At 40.5% G+C, this 16,711-nt stretch overlaps 2 protein-coding genes across 6 annotated transcripts in view; one reads left to right on the plus strand and one right to left on the minus strand.

Moving 5' to 3' along the window:
* Positions 1–487, minus strand: part of LOC308595293 (UPF0462 protein C4orf33 homolog) — a 44,094-nt gene extending 43,607 nt beyond the window's left edge. Inside the window, exon 1 of the mRNA XM_081209298.1 lies at positions 391–487. The gene's annotated coding sequence lies outside the window, so the exon portion shown is untranslated. The remainder of the gene's footprint in view (positions 1–390) is intronic.
* An 80-nt stretch (positions 488–567) lies between these two features.
* The window catches only part of SCLT1 (sodium channel and clathrin linker 1), a 49,460-nt gene continuing 33,316 nt past the window's right edge, over positions 568–16,711 (plus strand). Inside the window, exons 1-9 of one of the 5 annotated variants that reach the window (XM_081209286.1) lie at positions 568–707; positions 1,861–1,967; positions 8,113–8,180; positions 10,483–10,535; positions 11,923–11,992; positions 12,373–12,428; positions 14,459–14,594; positions 15,307–15,429; positions 16,491–16,556. In XM_081209286.1, the coding sequence (XP_081065412.1) occupies positions 1,934–1,967; positions 8,113–8,180; positions 10,483–10,535; positions 11,923–11,992; positions 12,373–12,428; positions 14,459–14,594; positions 15,307–15,429; positions 16,491–16,556 (606 nt within the window). In that variant the 5' untranslated portion in view covers positions 568–707; positions 1,861–1,933. The other 4 variants (XM_081209285.1, XM_081209287.1, XM_081209288.1 and 1 more) reach the window with 4 other exon arrangements.

Here is a 16,711-nt window from a genome sequence, read left to right on the forward strand (position 1 = left end):
GTTCTGGGCAGTCAATGCGGGCAGCCCTCTTCGATTTAAACCAGGTCCTTCTCCCCTCTCCCCACCCCCGTCCGGTTGCCAACTTTTTCCGCCGGGGAGGACCCTCTGCCTCTGGAAACCGCGCGAGACGAAAAAGTTTCAGCTGCCACCATTTCAGCTCACGGCGCCACCCTTTTAAAAACACCGAGAAGCGTTGTTGGGGAGGCAAGTTGCTTCGAAACCAGGAAGAGGGAAGGAAATCCAGCCCTGCGACGGAGCATAGGGTGGCTGCCAGTCAACTTTGCTCAGGAGGAGGCCCCGTTGGATTTAATGGGGCTCCCTCCCAGCTAGGACTGCAGCCTAACAGGTCTACTCGGAAGTAATTGGTCCCTGGGAGATGGAGATACTTACTTCCGCGTAAGCGCGCCTACAAACGCACAGCGGTTGCCCACTCACCGCTCAGTTTTGTTCCTCAGCCGCTTCCTCGCACAGCCTGAAGGAAGAGGCGGGCACGTGATGCTTTTTTTTTTCTTTCCCCCTTTTAAACCAATGGGAAAAGTCATCTCCTTCGCCTAGATTCCGATTGGCGGCCTGAGTCAGGCGCGTCATATGCGGACCCGTCTCCTCCTCCTCCTTCGTTTTCTTCCACTCATCTTGTATTTTTTGCTTCTTTTCCTGTCCGTCGGTCGTTATGGTAATCGGCGGCGTTGAGGTGGCGAGTTAACCAGGTGTCTCGCGCCGGTCTCTTACGGGGGAGGTGGGGAGGCCTGTGATTGGTCCAGAACGGGGAATTAGGCGAGGCGGGGAGCAGCTGCGGCTTCACGCGCACGGCGGGGTTCCAACCGTCAGTCCCGGTCCGTGTGTGGGAAGAGAGTGAGAGAGAGGGTCGCGTGTGTTCCACCCCCACATTTCTTCCAAGAGAGCAATGTGACGCGCAACAGGCGACCTCGTCTGAAAAGAAACGTGTGTATTACGTACACTTGTCGGCGGGTGTGGGGAGGCATTTTTCTTCAGTTAACGCTTCCTCTTAAATTAATAGTTTCTCCTATGGGTTTATGCCAGAATAAACCTTTCAGCCTAGTCATATATCTCGCTGGCATAATCCATGTCTACTTTAGAAGTCCTTTCAGACGGGGTTTTTCATTGCAATAAGCTCTTTTGCACATTAATGGTGCATTTAGGGGTGGGTTTGTTCTGTTTTAGTATTAGTGGTTCTGAAATGCTTTCCCCCAGTGTTTCCACATAATTGCTGTTGGGAGAGACTATAACACAACAATAGCGGGATAAAAAAAGCCCCTTGCTCCATAACGTTTGTTGTAACTTTTTGCTGATATCCCATAACTTTCTATACAACTTATGTACCGGTTGGAAATGAAGCAGTAGGACAACCCCAAAACTTTTGCAGGGACAAATGGTTGTGGATTTTTGTGTGTGAGTAGTATTGAGTGAAGGACAGTGTATGACGGTTCTGATTGCATCATGGACACAAATAGTCATGAACATGCAATAAAAAGGATGCGCTGAAGGACTGTTCTTATTTTTATCTTTTTAAACTTTATAATGGTACACTGATGAGCTACTGTAGGCTGGGGGAGTTTTATATTTGATATCCATGGGACCATGGGCATAGCCAAGAATGCCCCTCCCTGCCCCCCCACCCGCCCACTTCACCCATGCATGGGACTATAGCTTTGAAAAGTGAGTTTCCATTATGATGTTTGATAGAGCATTTTTCTTTCAGAATTATTTCCACATGCCCTATCTTTCTGTAAATAGGACACTTGTAGATTCTGAGGAGAATTCAGTTAGAAACTAAAGTTAGAAATGAATGGAAGTAAATTACTGTAGGTTTTGCTGCTTACATTTATCTGACTTTTACAGGTTTTGTATTTACCTTGATGAGAGGGAGTTCATTTGGTCAGAAACCTTATTGTGCGACCTTCCAGGTTAAAATATGGAAGGAGCAACTGATTTTCCAAGAGTTCAAAGTAAGTTCTGCATATGAGTTCATTCAGATCTATACTGTTAGTTGATGTATTTCATTGAAAAGCTTAAACAGAAGTTTTCTTTTTATAAAAAAGAAGTGGGGGCCAATAACAGCTTAGGTGTTCTTCTGGACCTGTTGCTCTATATGAAGGTGCAGATAACATCAAAGACCACAAGTGCCTGTTACCTGCTTTTGCTGGTATTCTGTGCACTCCTATCTGGAGAGAGCAGACCCGGTGTCTGTTATTTTAACATGTATTCTGTCCAAATTAGACAATTGTAATAGTGTCTACATAGGGCTCTCTATAAAGAAAGTTTGGAAACTCCAGTTATTTGTTTGCTAGCAGGAGTTATACAACTCAAATTATACCAACCCTGTACCACTTGCATTGCTTACCAGTTTGTTTCTGGACTTAGTTTAAGGTGCTGGTTTTGCTCTTTAAGGCCTACATTGTTTTGGACTAGGTTATCTGAAGTATCACCTACTGTCACGAACCTGCCAATGTCTTAAGATCAGCCTCAGAGTCAGGTTTATGGTCCTTGAGGAAATACCACTAGGCACCAGAGACTGACAATTTTATGTGGTGCCCCACATCTGTGGAATTTCCTTCTCAGACATCTTTGTCAGGCCCCTATTTGGTTGTTTTTCAATGAACTCTAAATATGTTTCACTTAGCTTTTCCTGAGTTATTTGTTACGTTTGTCTTTCTGGTTTAATTTCCCTCAGTGGGGGTGATGTATTTAATTTTAAGTTGTATCTTCTATTTGATTGTAATTATTTTTATCAATGGTTGGAAAGTGCTTTGTGAACTCATTGTCATTTAAGAGGATCTATCTATCTCACTTAGGCTGTAATCCAAACCTCCTTTCCACCACTTGAGGGTCTGGATTGGGCAAAAGTATTCGTCTGTCCAGACTTGCTGGCCACTGCTCATGGAGCACAGTCAGTAGAACCCCCTATTTCACCTGTTGAGCAGGCAGGCAGGTAGAAAACCTCAAAATGGAGTGTTCTGAGGAGGGCCTTAGCTAGCCTGGGTTTTATTGGCTCCCAAGATGTTTTTTTTTTATATATGATATTTATTGAAAATTTTTGAAATTACAAAGAAAAAACAAAGCAGAAAAAGAAAAAACAAAGAAAAAACAAACCACATCAAACAATACAAATTCAAAAAACAAAAATACACCGCAAACAGACAAAAATAAATCCATCATTCTCAAATCCTCAACTCTCATTACCTTCTTTCTTTGACCTCCTCCTCCTCCCTTTTTTGTATCCTGGTTAATAATTATGCAGCAAATCCTTTCCATGTTTCATAGTATTCTGTCATTACATTACCTTAATCTATTTTCATCTTATCTTACAGAAAACCTTAAAAACTTAAAACTTAAATCTTATTTTTACCGACTTCTCACAACCATAATATTCTTACCTAATTCTTTAAACATTTTTGCTAGAGCCAAGTAATTTCGCACCAACATTTTTCTAACATTCATCAATTTTATAAAACAATCCTGGTAATAAAAAGAGAAATAAAAACAATCCAATCTTCATCCAGCGTCCCTTCCTCCTTGTCAGTCCTTTTTATCCCATCGATCTAGTGCATTAACCTGGTAACCTTATAGCCGAGGCTCTTAAGTCTATTCCATGTCCCTTCCGCAGCTCTTCTTCATATTCTCCTTTCACTCGTGGGAACTCCAGCTTGGTGATGTTTTTGACCCTTTTCAACAAATCAGCCCCTTTTCCATAGTCCAGACTCAACTCCATGTGGTATTTAAGAAGATGTTTCAGAATCCCTCCAAAATTGAGAGCCCCCACAGCTCCAAATATCTTACGGCCCATTGCCAGACCCGGAAAGTCCAAACATCCCTGCACAGGGGGGTCTATCCAACCCCCCATTTCCAAACCAATCCAAACTTTATCTTTCCAAATCTGGCTTTTTCCAAGTTCATCTGTCAAGTCCAAAAGCTCTTGTTCCTGCAAGGCCGCAGCTCCCTCCATCTCTGGCGCCCAAGATTCAGCAACATCCTCTTCTCTCATCTGCTCTGTCAGGGCACACTCCCGATCCAATTCCTGGATGGGCTCCACATAGTTTCCCACTGCCTGTTCAAAAATTCTGGCCGCATTAGTCATCAAATCCATCTTCTCACTTAACTGTTCCAGTAGGGCACTTGTTTTACAGAGAGCACACAACAGAGCCTCTGAATTACATTGTCCTACAAGGTCACAAGTCCATTCCCACGATTGTAATCTGAAACAGCTGCAAGCTCCCTGGAATTACTTACAGTTTCACAGTCTCCCTCTAGGGGGAGAACTTCAATTTGTTCTTGCAACAAAGTATCCTTTTTGAGATATTTTGTCAATATTTGTTCCTTTAAAGTGCGAAAGGAAACAGTGGAATCACTATGTTTCTCTTCCTTTAACTATCTGTCAAAAACGTTTGTCTCTGGTCAATGAGCTTCAAACGTCAGTCCTGACACCCCGCTCCAGGATCAGGACGGTGGAAAGTTACTTTACTTTAAACTCACTTCTGCAGGTTTAAACAGTCCAAAAAAGATCCCCCTTCTTCTCCTGCTGCCGAAGGGGGGTTCAACAATTTTAAATGATCCTTTAGAAGCGATTTTCTGAGCTCTAGTTTACAATGTCTTTGCTTTATTCTGTCTACAAAGAAACGGAAGGCTGACTTCCTGTTTAGACCTTCCCGTTTCAGTGCCAAATTAAAGTAGATTTTTAAGTCCAATTCCTTTCTGCTCACAAGTCCTTATTTAAAGTCCGATTGTTCAGAGTTTAAGTACTCACGGGTGCTTATTTTAGAAGCCAAATTGTCCCAGGAAAAAGGCAGCACTCTCCGGCAACGGCTGTGCGGCTTCGCTCCACGGAAATAGCAGTTGACTCACAGCACCGCGCCACTTCCCCCTCTTCACTTCGGAACCCGTTAGTGGGTTCCTTTGCGGGTTGGGGGGGCGCTAAGGGTGCCCGCCGAGTCCCATGGTCACAGGCTTCATCCGCCTGTGATTTTTAGCAGGGTCCCCGCTTCGCTGTAGCGGAAAAGACCCGTTTCACACAGAGCTAGTCCCTCCAGTTCAGAGGGAGTCCGTCATTGTCGATGGCACCACCCCGGAAGTCCTATTGGCTCCCAAGATGGTCCCATTGCTGCCGCTTGATGGTAATGGGCCTGATCACTACACCAGCACTAGGTTGGACCAGCACTTTGCCTACCTTATGCCTTCCACCTATCACCTTCTGCCTAGGCTAGTGTGAGCAGCAGGGCTACTGATGCAGCAGTGACGCCTCCACTCTGTTAAACCGCAGTGCTCCCCAGCCAGGATTTGACTTGCAGTGTTGTATATTGAAACTTTACTCAAGGTCTTGCATAGACCTAATATTAGTGAATCTGATAAAACTTGTGTGCATACAGTTATTATTCCTATTCATTATTATCCTTATTTTGTACCTATAGGTAAAGGTAAGGTAAAGGACCCCTGGACACTTAAGTCCAGTCAAAGGCAACTATGGTACCTATGCAGCACAAGCACTACCCTCAATAAGTAAGAATGCAATCATAAACTCACTACTGTAGTTAAGTCCCATTGAACTTGGGGACTTAACATAAGAGGAGCCCAAACCAGAGCAGAACAGAGGTCTGACTGGTCCAGTGTCCTGTTCTCGCAGTGGCCAACGAAATTCCTATTGGAAACCTTCAAGAAGGACTTGGGTGCAATAGCATTTTCCCAGTTTGTCATTCCATCCCCACACAGAGGCATACTGTCTCAAACTGTGGAGGTAGAACATATCCATCGTGGTTAGTAGCTATAGCCTTATTCTCCATAAAATTTTCTAATCTTATTTTAAAACTATCAAAGTTAGTGTCTGCTTTTACATCTTGTAGGAGTGAGTTCCATGGTTTAACTCTGTGCTGAGTGAAGTACTTTCTGTTCAGACTCTTCCTTGGACAGCCCCCCCTTCTAGTAACATGCATGGGATTGTGAGAATTTCCATTACATTTTTCTTATGCTTTGTAAATCTTTCACCCTTTCAAGTTCATGTTCATTTCCATCAAATGAAACAGTAATAATGTATATAAAACAGAAATATGAAAAGAGGCAAAATGTTACTTCAACGTCAAGATAAACATTCCTCCTTTTATAGCGCAAACACAGTGGCTGTTTCATAAAGACTAGCACTGTAGATCTGGTGAATATGCTGCATATGACAGCTTAATCAAATTGGTGCTGGAATATTAGCATCACAAAGTGAAACACTAAGCATTTGTTTTCAGGGAGTTTCAAAGGTGCTCTTGTTACATCATTGAAAAAGCTGTGATACTTCTGTTCTGTTTAAATTTCATTTATCTAACATGCTCAGAAAATGTTAATAGACACCACTGGGAGCCAGGTGTTAACATATGAAAACACATTTATTCTTGGTCTACTGCAGCTTCTTAATATAGTTGCCTACTAGTGTTTTGCAATTCCAAAGCATGCCTAATCAACTCAATACTGACAGCCGATGAATGGCTTACAATAAATGAAAAACTGTTTGTTTTCACTGCCATCCATTACTACATCACTTTAACTTCTTCCCCTGCATAACTCTTGCCCCAGACATTCCTTTAAAATTTTCAACTTGGCAAATCTAGAAAGATACAGTTTTCAGACCCAAAGGTGCATCTACTTTTACTGTAATGTTAGGTTCCATATATTTTATATTTTTATGTAACCCTCCCTGGCATGTTTGGGAGATGCAGTAAATAAATGAATACAGTTTTACTGTAATTCTGAATTGACAAATACCTGACAAAATGTTCCCCAAAATGATAACTCTCATCTCAGTGACGTATCAATTACACCCTTAAGTGAGAGCTAACTAGGGCAGGAGAATGATAATATTCAGATTTTGGGAATACTTCTGGAGCCAGTATTGCTCCTTAAGGGTTTGGATACTGCTGTTGCCAGATGTGCTTTTACTCAGCTTCAGCTAGTGCAGCAAATGCAGTCTTCCCAGAATAAGACAGTTCTTGTCACTGCTTCACATGCTTTGGCTACATCATTGTTGAATTATTGAAATCCCCTCAGTGTGGAGCTGCTTCCAAAGCATGTTTGAATGCTGCAGCCAGTCAAGAATACTGCTGTCAGTAATTCTGAGGATGTTATTCAGTATTCAGTATTACTCAGTCTCCATTTTCTTCCAATATGTTGGTGCAGATAATGACCTTGAGAGCCATAAATGCATTGGCCTAGGGTAGAACTCCTTGCTGAGATCTTGCCTGCTTGTCAAGATCATCTGAAGAGTCTCTGCTCTGCCTTCCACCTGTATCAGAAGCCTAAATTGATGGGTTTCCTAGAGTAACACCTGGGTTCTAGGGCACCCTTCCCGAGGTGGCACTGCTGGATGTATAGCCTTTTGAAACACTGTTAAAACTGTCCTCCTTAAAAGTTTTATATGTTTTATAAATGACTTAGAAGGCACCAGTCTAACAGGAAAAGAGCATATATGTGTTGAAATGAATTAAACATGTAAAAATATTGTTATTTAAATGACTGAATTAATATCACATGAAGGATAATGTACAAGAGTCAACATACATCAAAATCTACTTCCAAGATAATCAGTAGAACCCCCGTTTAAGAAAAGTCCAACCAATTTGAAATCTGTCAAGTGAACTCTTATTTTAGGTAAATTGGTAGCAAAGATGAATAAGGTGACTCCAAATAATGTTTTACTATCTTCTTAGATTTTGGGTGGTGGAATTCAACAAACATGTTGGTAAATAAAATTTGGTGAACAAAACTACTTACCATGCAAGCCAATGCATTATTAGTTGGAAGTGGTCCACTGTGTTTCATGAAACTTACTCTCAAATAAGTATGTATGGATTGCAATAAACTTTTCTTTGTTGAATTCGTGTCTAAAGGTTTTTTTGAAAAAGTGCATTCTTTTATAACAATAAAGGAAAGGGAATTCACAGTGAAAAGTGATTAAAACTGTGATCTATAAACTATATTGCATTTTAAGTTATATGTTGTCAAAATAAATGTTGTCTACATAAGGTAAGGTCAGGAAGCAAATGTATTGGGAGAGAATATTTCTAGTTGAATTTCATAATGTAAACTATCAGTCCTGCAAATTAAGGGGTTAATTTGTTTCAGATCAAAGGCTAAATGATGTGCCCCAGCAACTTCAGACAGAGAATCTAACAACAACTACCTTTGAACAGGTAAATTTATTTCCTGGTGTTTACATTGCAGTAAGTCACCAAAATGATGCACTGTAGAAAGTTGTTGAAAAGGTTACTATTTTTTAGACCTCTCTACAAATCCAAGTTTTCCTATATTATTGCATATATTATTGACACTATAGCATGGAGGAGCTTAAAAGTTTGTTTGCAGTTAGAAGCTACCCAGTTCTTTTTATTTAGGAACTTTTTATACCAGAGGTTTTCAACCTTTTTGAGCACACGGCTCCCTTGACCAACTACCTTCTTTCTGCGGCACCCCTGTGGGGCTCAGGAGCCCAGTTATGTCATCCCTTGCCTGCAGAACTGGCAGCCTTTCACCCATTTTTGAACATACTCCCTTGTGGAGTGTTCATTCAGCCTCCTTTCCTCTCCCTTCTTCTTGGGAGTCCTCTGGGCAACCAATGATGCCTCTCCTGGTCTCTGAGCTGCCACCCCCTGCCCCAAAGAGAGATGCTTCCTCACAGTGCCCCACAGGAGTCTGGGAAGAGGATGCCCCCGACCTTGGTGACCCAACTGAGACTGGCCAAAGTTGAGTGAGGCCAGCACCTTAACTTGGGAGGAAGCAGTGGGTGCTGCTGGGCCTGCATGGCGGAAAGGCTCTACTTCAGCACCGGGCACTCAGCTCCCAGGCAGGCATTGCACACAGCAAGCACAAGAAAAGTACCTGCCTGCCTGCTTGGCCTCTCACTTGTCTTCCCATTCCCAACAGCAAGGGCTGGCAGACTGGCTGTTTGGGCTCCATTGCCCGCTTGGTTGCTTGCTTGCTTTGAGGCTGCCTTAACTTCTGGCATCCAGCACCCACTGGCCAGCCCCAGAGGCACTATTTGCCTGCATAGCATGTTGTAGAAGAAGAAGAAGAAGAAGAAGAAGAAGAAGAAGAAGAAGAAGAAGAGGAGTTTGGATTTGATATCCCGCCTTTCACTCCCTTTAAGGAGTTTCAAAGCGGCTAACATTCTCCTTTCCCTTCCTCCCCCACAACAAACACTCTGTGAGGTGAGTGGGGCTGAGAGACTTCAAAGAAGTGTGACTGGCCCAAGGTCACCCAGCAGCTGCATGTGGAGGAACGGAGACGCGAACCCGGTTCCCCAGATTACGAGACTACCGCTCTTAACCACTACACCACACTGGCCAGACATGCTGCAACAAACAGTCATTCGAGACACTTGGAGGCAGAGATGCGAGAGGGCATCCGAGGAGAAAGGGAAGAAATGAGGGATGGAGACCAGGGTTGCCCACGGCACCCCTGACCATCATTGAAGGCACCCCAGGGTGCCATGCCACACTGGTTGAAAACCGCTATTTTATACAGTACTAATTTTTAGAATATTGCCCATAAATACATATCTGCAGAATTGTGGATTAAAATAACAGAATCCATACAATAGACATGAATGGGCTTTGGATTCATACACTTGCTCCTCTTAGCCTTTTATCCCTCTCATCCACCCTGATTCCTTCCTTATTGTCTTAGATGGACCAAACCATACCTTGTCATGATCTCTGAATTGTAGTTTCTCTGTTGTTGTGCAAGCCTCCTTTAATGAATTTTATTCATAAAGGTAGCTTATAAATATTTTACATAATACAAAATTGCTTTATTTATGAACTGCCTTGAGATGGTGTTTTGCCTTGTGAAGTAGTGAATGTGTATATACACGTGTGTATTATAATACATGTTATATTGTATCATATTTCTAAAATCTAAAAGGCCTTTTTGTAATTGTTCTGAGGTTGACTGGGGAAATACTGAAAAGTAAGACCTTTTAATAACCATATATTGATCAGATGCTACTACAAATTTAAAAGCTTTACTGATGCTTCCAGGTTATAACTTTATAGATCAACAATAATTGCTAATCCACAGTTTTTCTAAAACAAAACAGAAATTCATAGTACAACAAGAGGCTGGTTCTCACTTACAGTGAGAGGTGTGCCACAGATTTGTAATACTATAGAAACTAATATGTTTACATGGGCTTAGACGAGAAAATTTCACCCTGTTCTAGTTTCCGATCAAAAGGTGGTATATGAATCATCATTTGGAGCAGTATTAGTCATTTTAGATGGAGACTTTCTGCTGTGGAAAAAGATTGTGTTTATCTCCAGAAGAACTGAAATTACACATATCATTTTAATGTAAAAGCAGAATATGGAATTAAATATCAGTGCACATGGAATGGATTGGCCAAAACATGAAGATTTTAGAAAATTAAATATGCTTCACTTTTTAAATATATGTGGTAATATGTAACAGTATTAAAAGGAAATAGTTTCATTTCAGAAGAATTCCTTAGGAGGTAACAATTCAATGGAGCCTGAACTGATGAATCAAAGGTAAAGGTTTTTTTTTTTTTGGTGTTATAATTAAATTTAAAGTACTACTGTGTTTCGAATGTGGTTTGATTATTTTGTTTGTTTTCTATCAGCCACTTTTTAAATGTTATTTTCAAGCTTGGAAATATAGAATAAAAAGGGAACAATAATGTATTTTTTTCTTTCTCGTTTTGATCTGTATTTGAAAGGAAGTCTCTGTGTATACTGATAGTGCTCTATGGAGCTTTACGTTTTTTAAAAAACAACAACATTGTGTTATGCCTCATTAATATTTGGTGCTGACCCATTTTAGCATTGGTTCAAAAGAGGAAAAAATGGTATATAGAAATGAGAGAATTATTGGATGCCAGGATCCAGGTTTGGGGCAAGTACTCTTTGATGAGAGAAGCCCAGCAGAGATTTAAAGTCACAAAATATGCAGCAAAGTAAAGCATGGAAATTTAGGCTGTTAGACCTTTAAAATATGTCCTTGTGAGTTCCTTCCAAAGTTCCCCTCTTCCCCCAGCATAGGAAAAGGCCACATGTTTGGTAAGTTAAAAAATTACTTACAAACCCTCCAAACGTCAGGTTCATGTGCTTTTCAATAAATCTTTCAGAAAAGTTGCAGAAGCAGTAAAGCATGGCTTAGTTATTGTGGTGAAAGTCCTAAATTAATGGTTTGAAGCTCAATAGTGGCTTTGCACTTATCTGATTGACTGGGGTACAACAGTAGGCTTTATTAGCTTCCTTCCAAGGTTAGCTTCCCCTAGCTAAACCTGACAGGATAGCATATGGTATTAACCCATTTGTGACTTAAGCATGCTGGTTATCCCCACAATATCAAGAAGCAAGTCCAGTTGAACTTGGTGAAATATACTCATGAATAAACATGTTTAGGAGCATGCTGTGCAACTTGAGGTTAATTGGCTTTCCTTGATGGTAGTGATGCCATTAGCTGTGTTTGGAGAACCCATGGCTCTTAAACAGGGTAAAAATACCACAAGTGTCTCATGCCTTAGGAATTACAATGTGGGAAACCATAGCAAGTCTGAGTATCCAAGCTCTTGGATAGGCATTAGACCAGTCCTTTCACTCTTCCTATATCTATTTGCACAATTGTGTGAATGTTGCATGGAATTTTCACTGGATATAATTTTTTCTAAGGTTACCATTTTGGATGCAGTAGAGCTTCCACTGAAAGGCAGGCCATCCCTTTATGAAAATAGATTTGTCTTTACACCAAACAAGGCGCAGTGTGATTCATCCCCCTCTATTGACAAGCACTTTGCTGAGGAAATGGGAAGGATTGTGTTGTGTATCAAGCCACAGATCACCTCCTTTAAACTAACTGAATGCTCAGTCAGTGTTACCAATGTCTTTATTTTGTATATTTTTACTTCCACGTTAGACTGTCTCCTCTAGCTGTTGATTATGATGGACATCTGAAGGAAATGAATGAACAGCTGAGGTACTGTCAGGTATGAATCATACACACCAGTGTGCAAATGTTTTCCTGTTTCTCTTCACACAAGCTTATTGAGATCAAATTTTAAGACATAGTAGCATGTGCAGTTGAAATCTACTCGGAGTGAATAAATTTGAGTATGTCTGTCATTGAATACCCATTATGAATAATATTGTCAATACTAAAAACAGTTTTTGTTCTAAGTTATAAAATGTTATAATTCTTTTTTTCATGTAGCTGAACTAGCAAAAAGAATTTTATATTCCGTTTTGTCACTGGTGTTTGTGTATATACATGGTGTGCGTGAGATTTAATTTTAGTGTGTCTAATCTAACAGTTTTGTGACACCTATTAAAAAATGAATGCTTACTGTTATTTATTGCTTTTTTTTAGGTGCAGATGAGGGAATTGCGACTAAAACTTGAACAAGTTACCAAGGAAAATGAAAGGTCGATGCACTGAGTGGCGTGGTTTTTTTGTTTGCTTGTTTATTTATTCATTTTTAGATTTCTATACAGTCTTTCATTCGAAGATCACAGGGCAGTTTACAATATATAGACACAAAAATGCATAACATAGTAGCAAACAAAAACAGTAACCCCTCCACGGTTTAAAAGGCCATAGACTGTTTAATCAGCCAGAGGCCTGGCATAAGAGAAATGTGGTGTAAAAAGATACGTTACGAGGGCGCCAGGCAAGCCTCCCTGGGGAGAACATTCCACAAGTGGGAAGTCACCATGTCGCTCAGATTTTGAGCGCAGGGTCCAGGTTGGTTCATATGGAGAGAAGCAGTCCTTGAGGTACTGCAGTCCCGAGCCTTTTAAGGCTTTATGGGTCAAAACCAGCACTTTGCATTGAGCCTGGAAACTAATTGGCAGCCAGTGCAGTCAGGCTAGGATTGGCGTTGTATATATGTCTTGTCCTGATGAGCAATCTGGCTGCTGAATTCTGCACCAGCTGAAGCTTCCAACCCGTCATCAGAGGCAGACCCGTGTATAATGCATTGCAGTAATCTAACCTAGAGGTTACAAGAGCATAGATAACAGAAGTTAGATAACTATCCCTGTCCAGATGGGGTGCAACTGGACCACCAGCCGCACCGTGCCTATGAGGGGAACATGGTGGTGACTCTGGACGTGAGCCAGGCCCTTCCTGTGAGTCATCCCAGCTGTGGCAGATGCCACCTGGCCCTCCTCATGAGGCAGGAGCAGGCAGGCTTAATGCCTCAACCAGTGCCTAGCAGCTGACTTAGATCTGCTTTAATCAAACTTGCTCTCAAGTAAGTGTGTGTAGGATTACAATCTGAACACTCCTCTCCTCTCCGCTTTCTGCCATCAATGTCTCTTCCCACCCTGATTTCATGCTGCCAGATGCATTTTCAGAGTGAGCATTACTATTGCTAGCATCATTTTCTTTTTCTTTTTTAAAAGTTTTTTTATTAACTATTTTCACATAACAAATTATTCCAACAAATCTTTTTCATTATATTTCCCCCCATTTTCCCCCTCTTCCTAGCATCATTTTCAACCACCAAGCTTAATATTTATAAATACTTATATGCAAGCAAAATATTATATGGATATTATTAGTATATTTCTAACCCTGCTCACATATCTATAATACTGCTCATACACAACTGTTTACTCTTTTCTTTCATAACAAAAATATATGCATGCCAGAGGTTTACCTAGGGGACCTGGAGTACTTGATTTATGTTAACTTAGTGACTTTTATTTATTATTAAAGTATCCCGCCCTTCCTCTCAAAGTACCCCGGGCCTCTAAATTTTCAAGTAACAATTCCATGCTGAATTTTAGGTGCAGTGTACTTTCTTTTTCTATAGGAATCAGTCTTTTTTTCCATTCCTGTCCCTCCAGCAACAACAGAGAGCCTGGTTTTTGGAGGCCACAGCAGAGCCCAGTATTGTCATGATGAAAGATCAGATCTGGCAAGGGAAGGGGAAAGGGTCTCATTTTTTGAAGTAGAGATATCCCTAAAGGACAGACCAAGAACAAGGAGAGACATCCCTGGGAAGATACTGCATTTCTTCACAATGTTGAATTCCTCCCACTATTTTCCACAATAAACTTATATTGTGTCTTATGGCTATAGGATGTGTTTCTAACATCCTCTTTGCAGAATTTTTCACAGCAGCAGCCACTTGTCTTCAGCTTGTCAGTTTCTTCATTGCACAGCAAGAACTATTAAATTCCTCAGAAAATTCCTGCTGTTCACATGGAACACTTTGGTGCTGTGCCAGGATATGGTCATAAGGGATCTACAGATACCACTCTTAGTGTTTGTTTCTCTTGTGTATATCCTGTAGAAAGATTTCAGTGTGCTTATAGCTTTCAGAATAATTCAATACATTGTTATAAACTTGAGAAGTGTTTATTTTCCAGCTGATGGTTCATTTCCATCAAATTGGCTTTGATTACTATGTTAAAATAAATTGCTTGTCTATATATTTGAAACCTAGATTGCATGAAGAATTGAAAGAGGCTGTTGAAAAGCAGTTGGAGGCTCTACAAGCTGGTCCTACCTCAGGGGATGGTACATTCATGGATGAAAATATAATAAGAAACCTTCAAGACCAGCTACAACTAGCAAATAAAGTGAGTGGATTCAAACATCTAGACTGCCTTGGTTCCTTGACTCTTTTGTATGTAGTTTTAAAGCATATTTCCTCGGAATTGGCCCTTCCCCTCCTTTTACTTTGTTTTTATTTTTGGTGAAGGTAGCATGCACTTCTCAAAGTAAAATTTTGTCAGGATTTTAAAGCTTGCTTTTAATTTCAGGATTTTATCTTATTGGTAATCTGTGAACCTCTAAGGTCTGTTGAAGATGATATAATAAGTTCTGGTGTATTGAATGAAGTGTTGGATTAGGACCTGCGGAACCAGGGATCAAATCCCCACTTAGCCGTGAAGCTTACTGGGTGACCTTAGGGCAGTTGCTCACTCTCAGCCTAATCCACTTCAGTGTTGTTATGAGGGTAAAATAGGAAAGAATAGAACTGTGTATACCACCTTGAACCCCTTAGAGGAAAGGTGGTAATTAATTAATTAATATTCACATTTGAATTCCATTTTTTTGCAGCTAGGTTGCAATTGAATAGAATTGCCCACTTTAATTATATAGCATATAGGAAACATGTAAGTAATAAGTACCATCGCTTTGGGAGGCAAGTGGGAATATATTGCAGTATCTGCATAATGCGGAGTGGCTTTGTAGAAAAATAACAATCTCTGCTTTCAGTTTTCTGAATCATAAGCACTTAGCAGAAACAAAGTTTATCATATACTATTTTTGCTTTTATTTTTGTAGGAAAAGGAACATGCAGTAGAACTTTGGCAGACAGTATCACAGGAGTTGGAGCGACTTCAGCAGATATATCATGCACACATGACAGAAGCACAGATTCATATTGCTGAAAGTCAAAAACAAAAAGTAATCCAGTTTATTGTAATAGCTATGTATTAAAATTTGATTAAAACTTCAGTCCTCTTTTATGGTGGGGGTGAGACTCCATGGTACTTGCTCTGGCTACAACCAAAGCCATACCGGGTCCTTCTGGCTGGGATGGGAAGTAGGAAGATAGAATTTTGTTCTCTTTGTCCCAGTGGGAGAGACATGCCAGCTATGTAACTGGTGTAAATTCAGACTCAATCCATTGACATGTCGGGAAACTAGGAGGCTTTGGGTCCTTGTTCATGGTCTGTCTCCATCATGCCCATCCCATGTAACATCCTGTTTCAGACCATCCAGTGAATGGTGCATCTATTCCAGCAGACTTTTCTGTCAGGATTTGGGGGGCATAAGTGCTGTCCTGAGGGCAGAGCTTCTGTCCTTTGGCAAAGCAGCTCTTTAATTGTTTCCATAAGCTTTTCATCTGGTACTTAACTGACTTTTGGATTGCTTTTGTAAAAGCAAAAACATGATTGTTTCTCCTTTCCTTGAGATTTCAGAGATTGTCTTCAGAATGTGACATCGGTGAATTCTGAAAGTCTAAAAACTATAAGGCATATTAGAAAAGGAGCACACTTACTATGGCTTCAAAGCTCCTTATTTTGAAACCCATTTTCAGGGGTTAATTGCAGGGTTACCTCCCTTTAACTTACACAGCTTTTATACATAGGACTCATTACTACCACACACACACATGCAACTATTGGTTCTGGTGCAAATACCTCACATCTGGTTGCAGAATGTTCAACCACAGCTTGGCATTGACCGAGTGCTTTGTGTATATATTTTTCCATTTCTTTCACACACACACACACAAAACAATAGGGACTGGAATACACCATTATTGCTTTTTCTGCTGCTGTGTATTTCTTTGGAAATATCTGGCTAACTGTCAAAGAGAGAATTTTGGATGACAGCCAGTGGTAATGTATACAATATAGTAATAGTACTTAAATGTTTAAAATGTTAAGCTTGAGCATTTATTTTTATGTTGATGATAAATTCTTTAGATTATAATTACATGCTCTGCATCTTCTTTTTAGGATCAATTGACAAGCTTTCAGCAACTAACAAAGCAACTGCATTTCAACAACGAAAAAACAGAGTCAGTAAGTGAAACACTGAACATTATAATAACATCTTGAAACATTTGTAGCCTATCTCATATGAATGTCCATTAAAAAGGGGGAAATATATAAAACAAATGCAAATACAGTGGTGCCTCGCAAGACGAAAAGAATCCGTTCTGTGATTCTCTTCGTCT

The sequence above is a fragment of the Podarcis bocagei genome, assembly GCF_964188305.1.
Source record: "Podarcis bocagei genome assembly, chromosome: 9".
NCBI classification, from domain to species: Eukaryota; Metazoa; Chordata; class Lepidosauria; order Squamata; family Lacertidae; genus Podarcis; species Podarcis bocagei.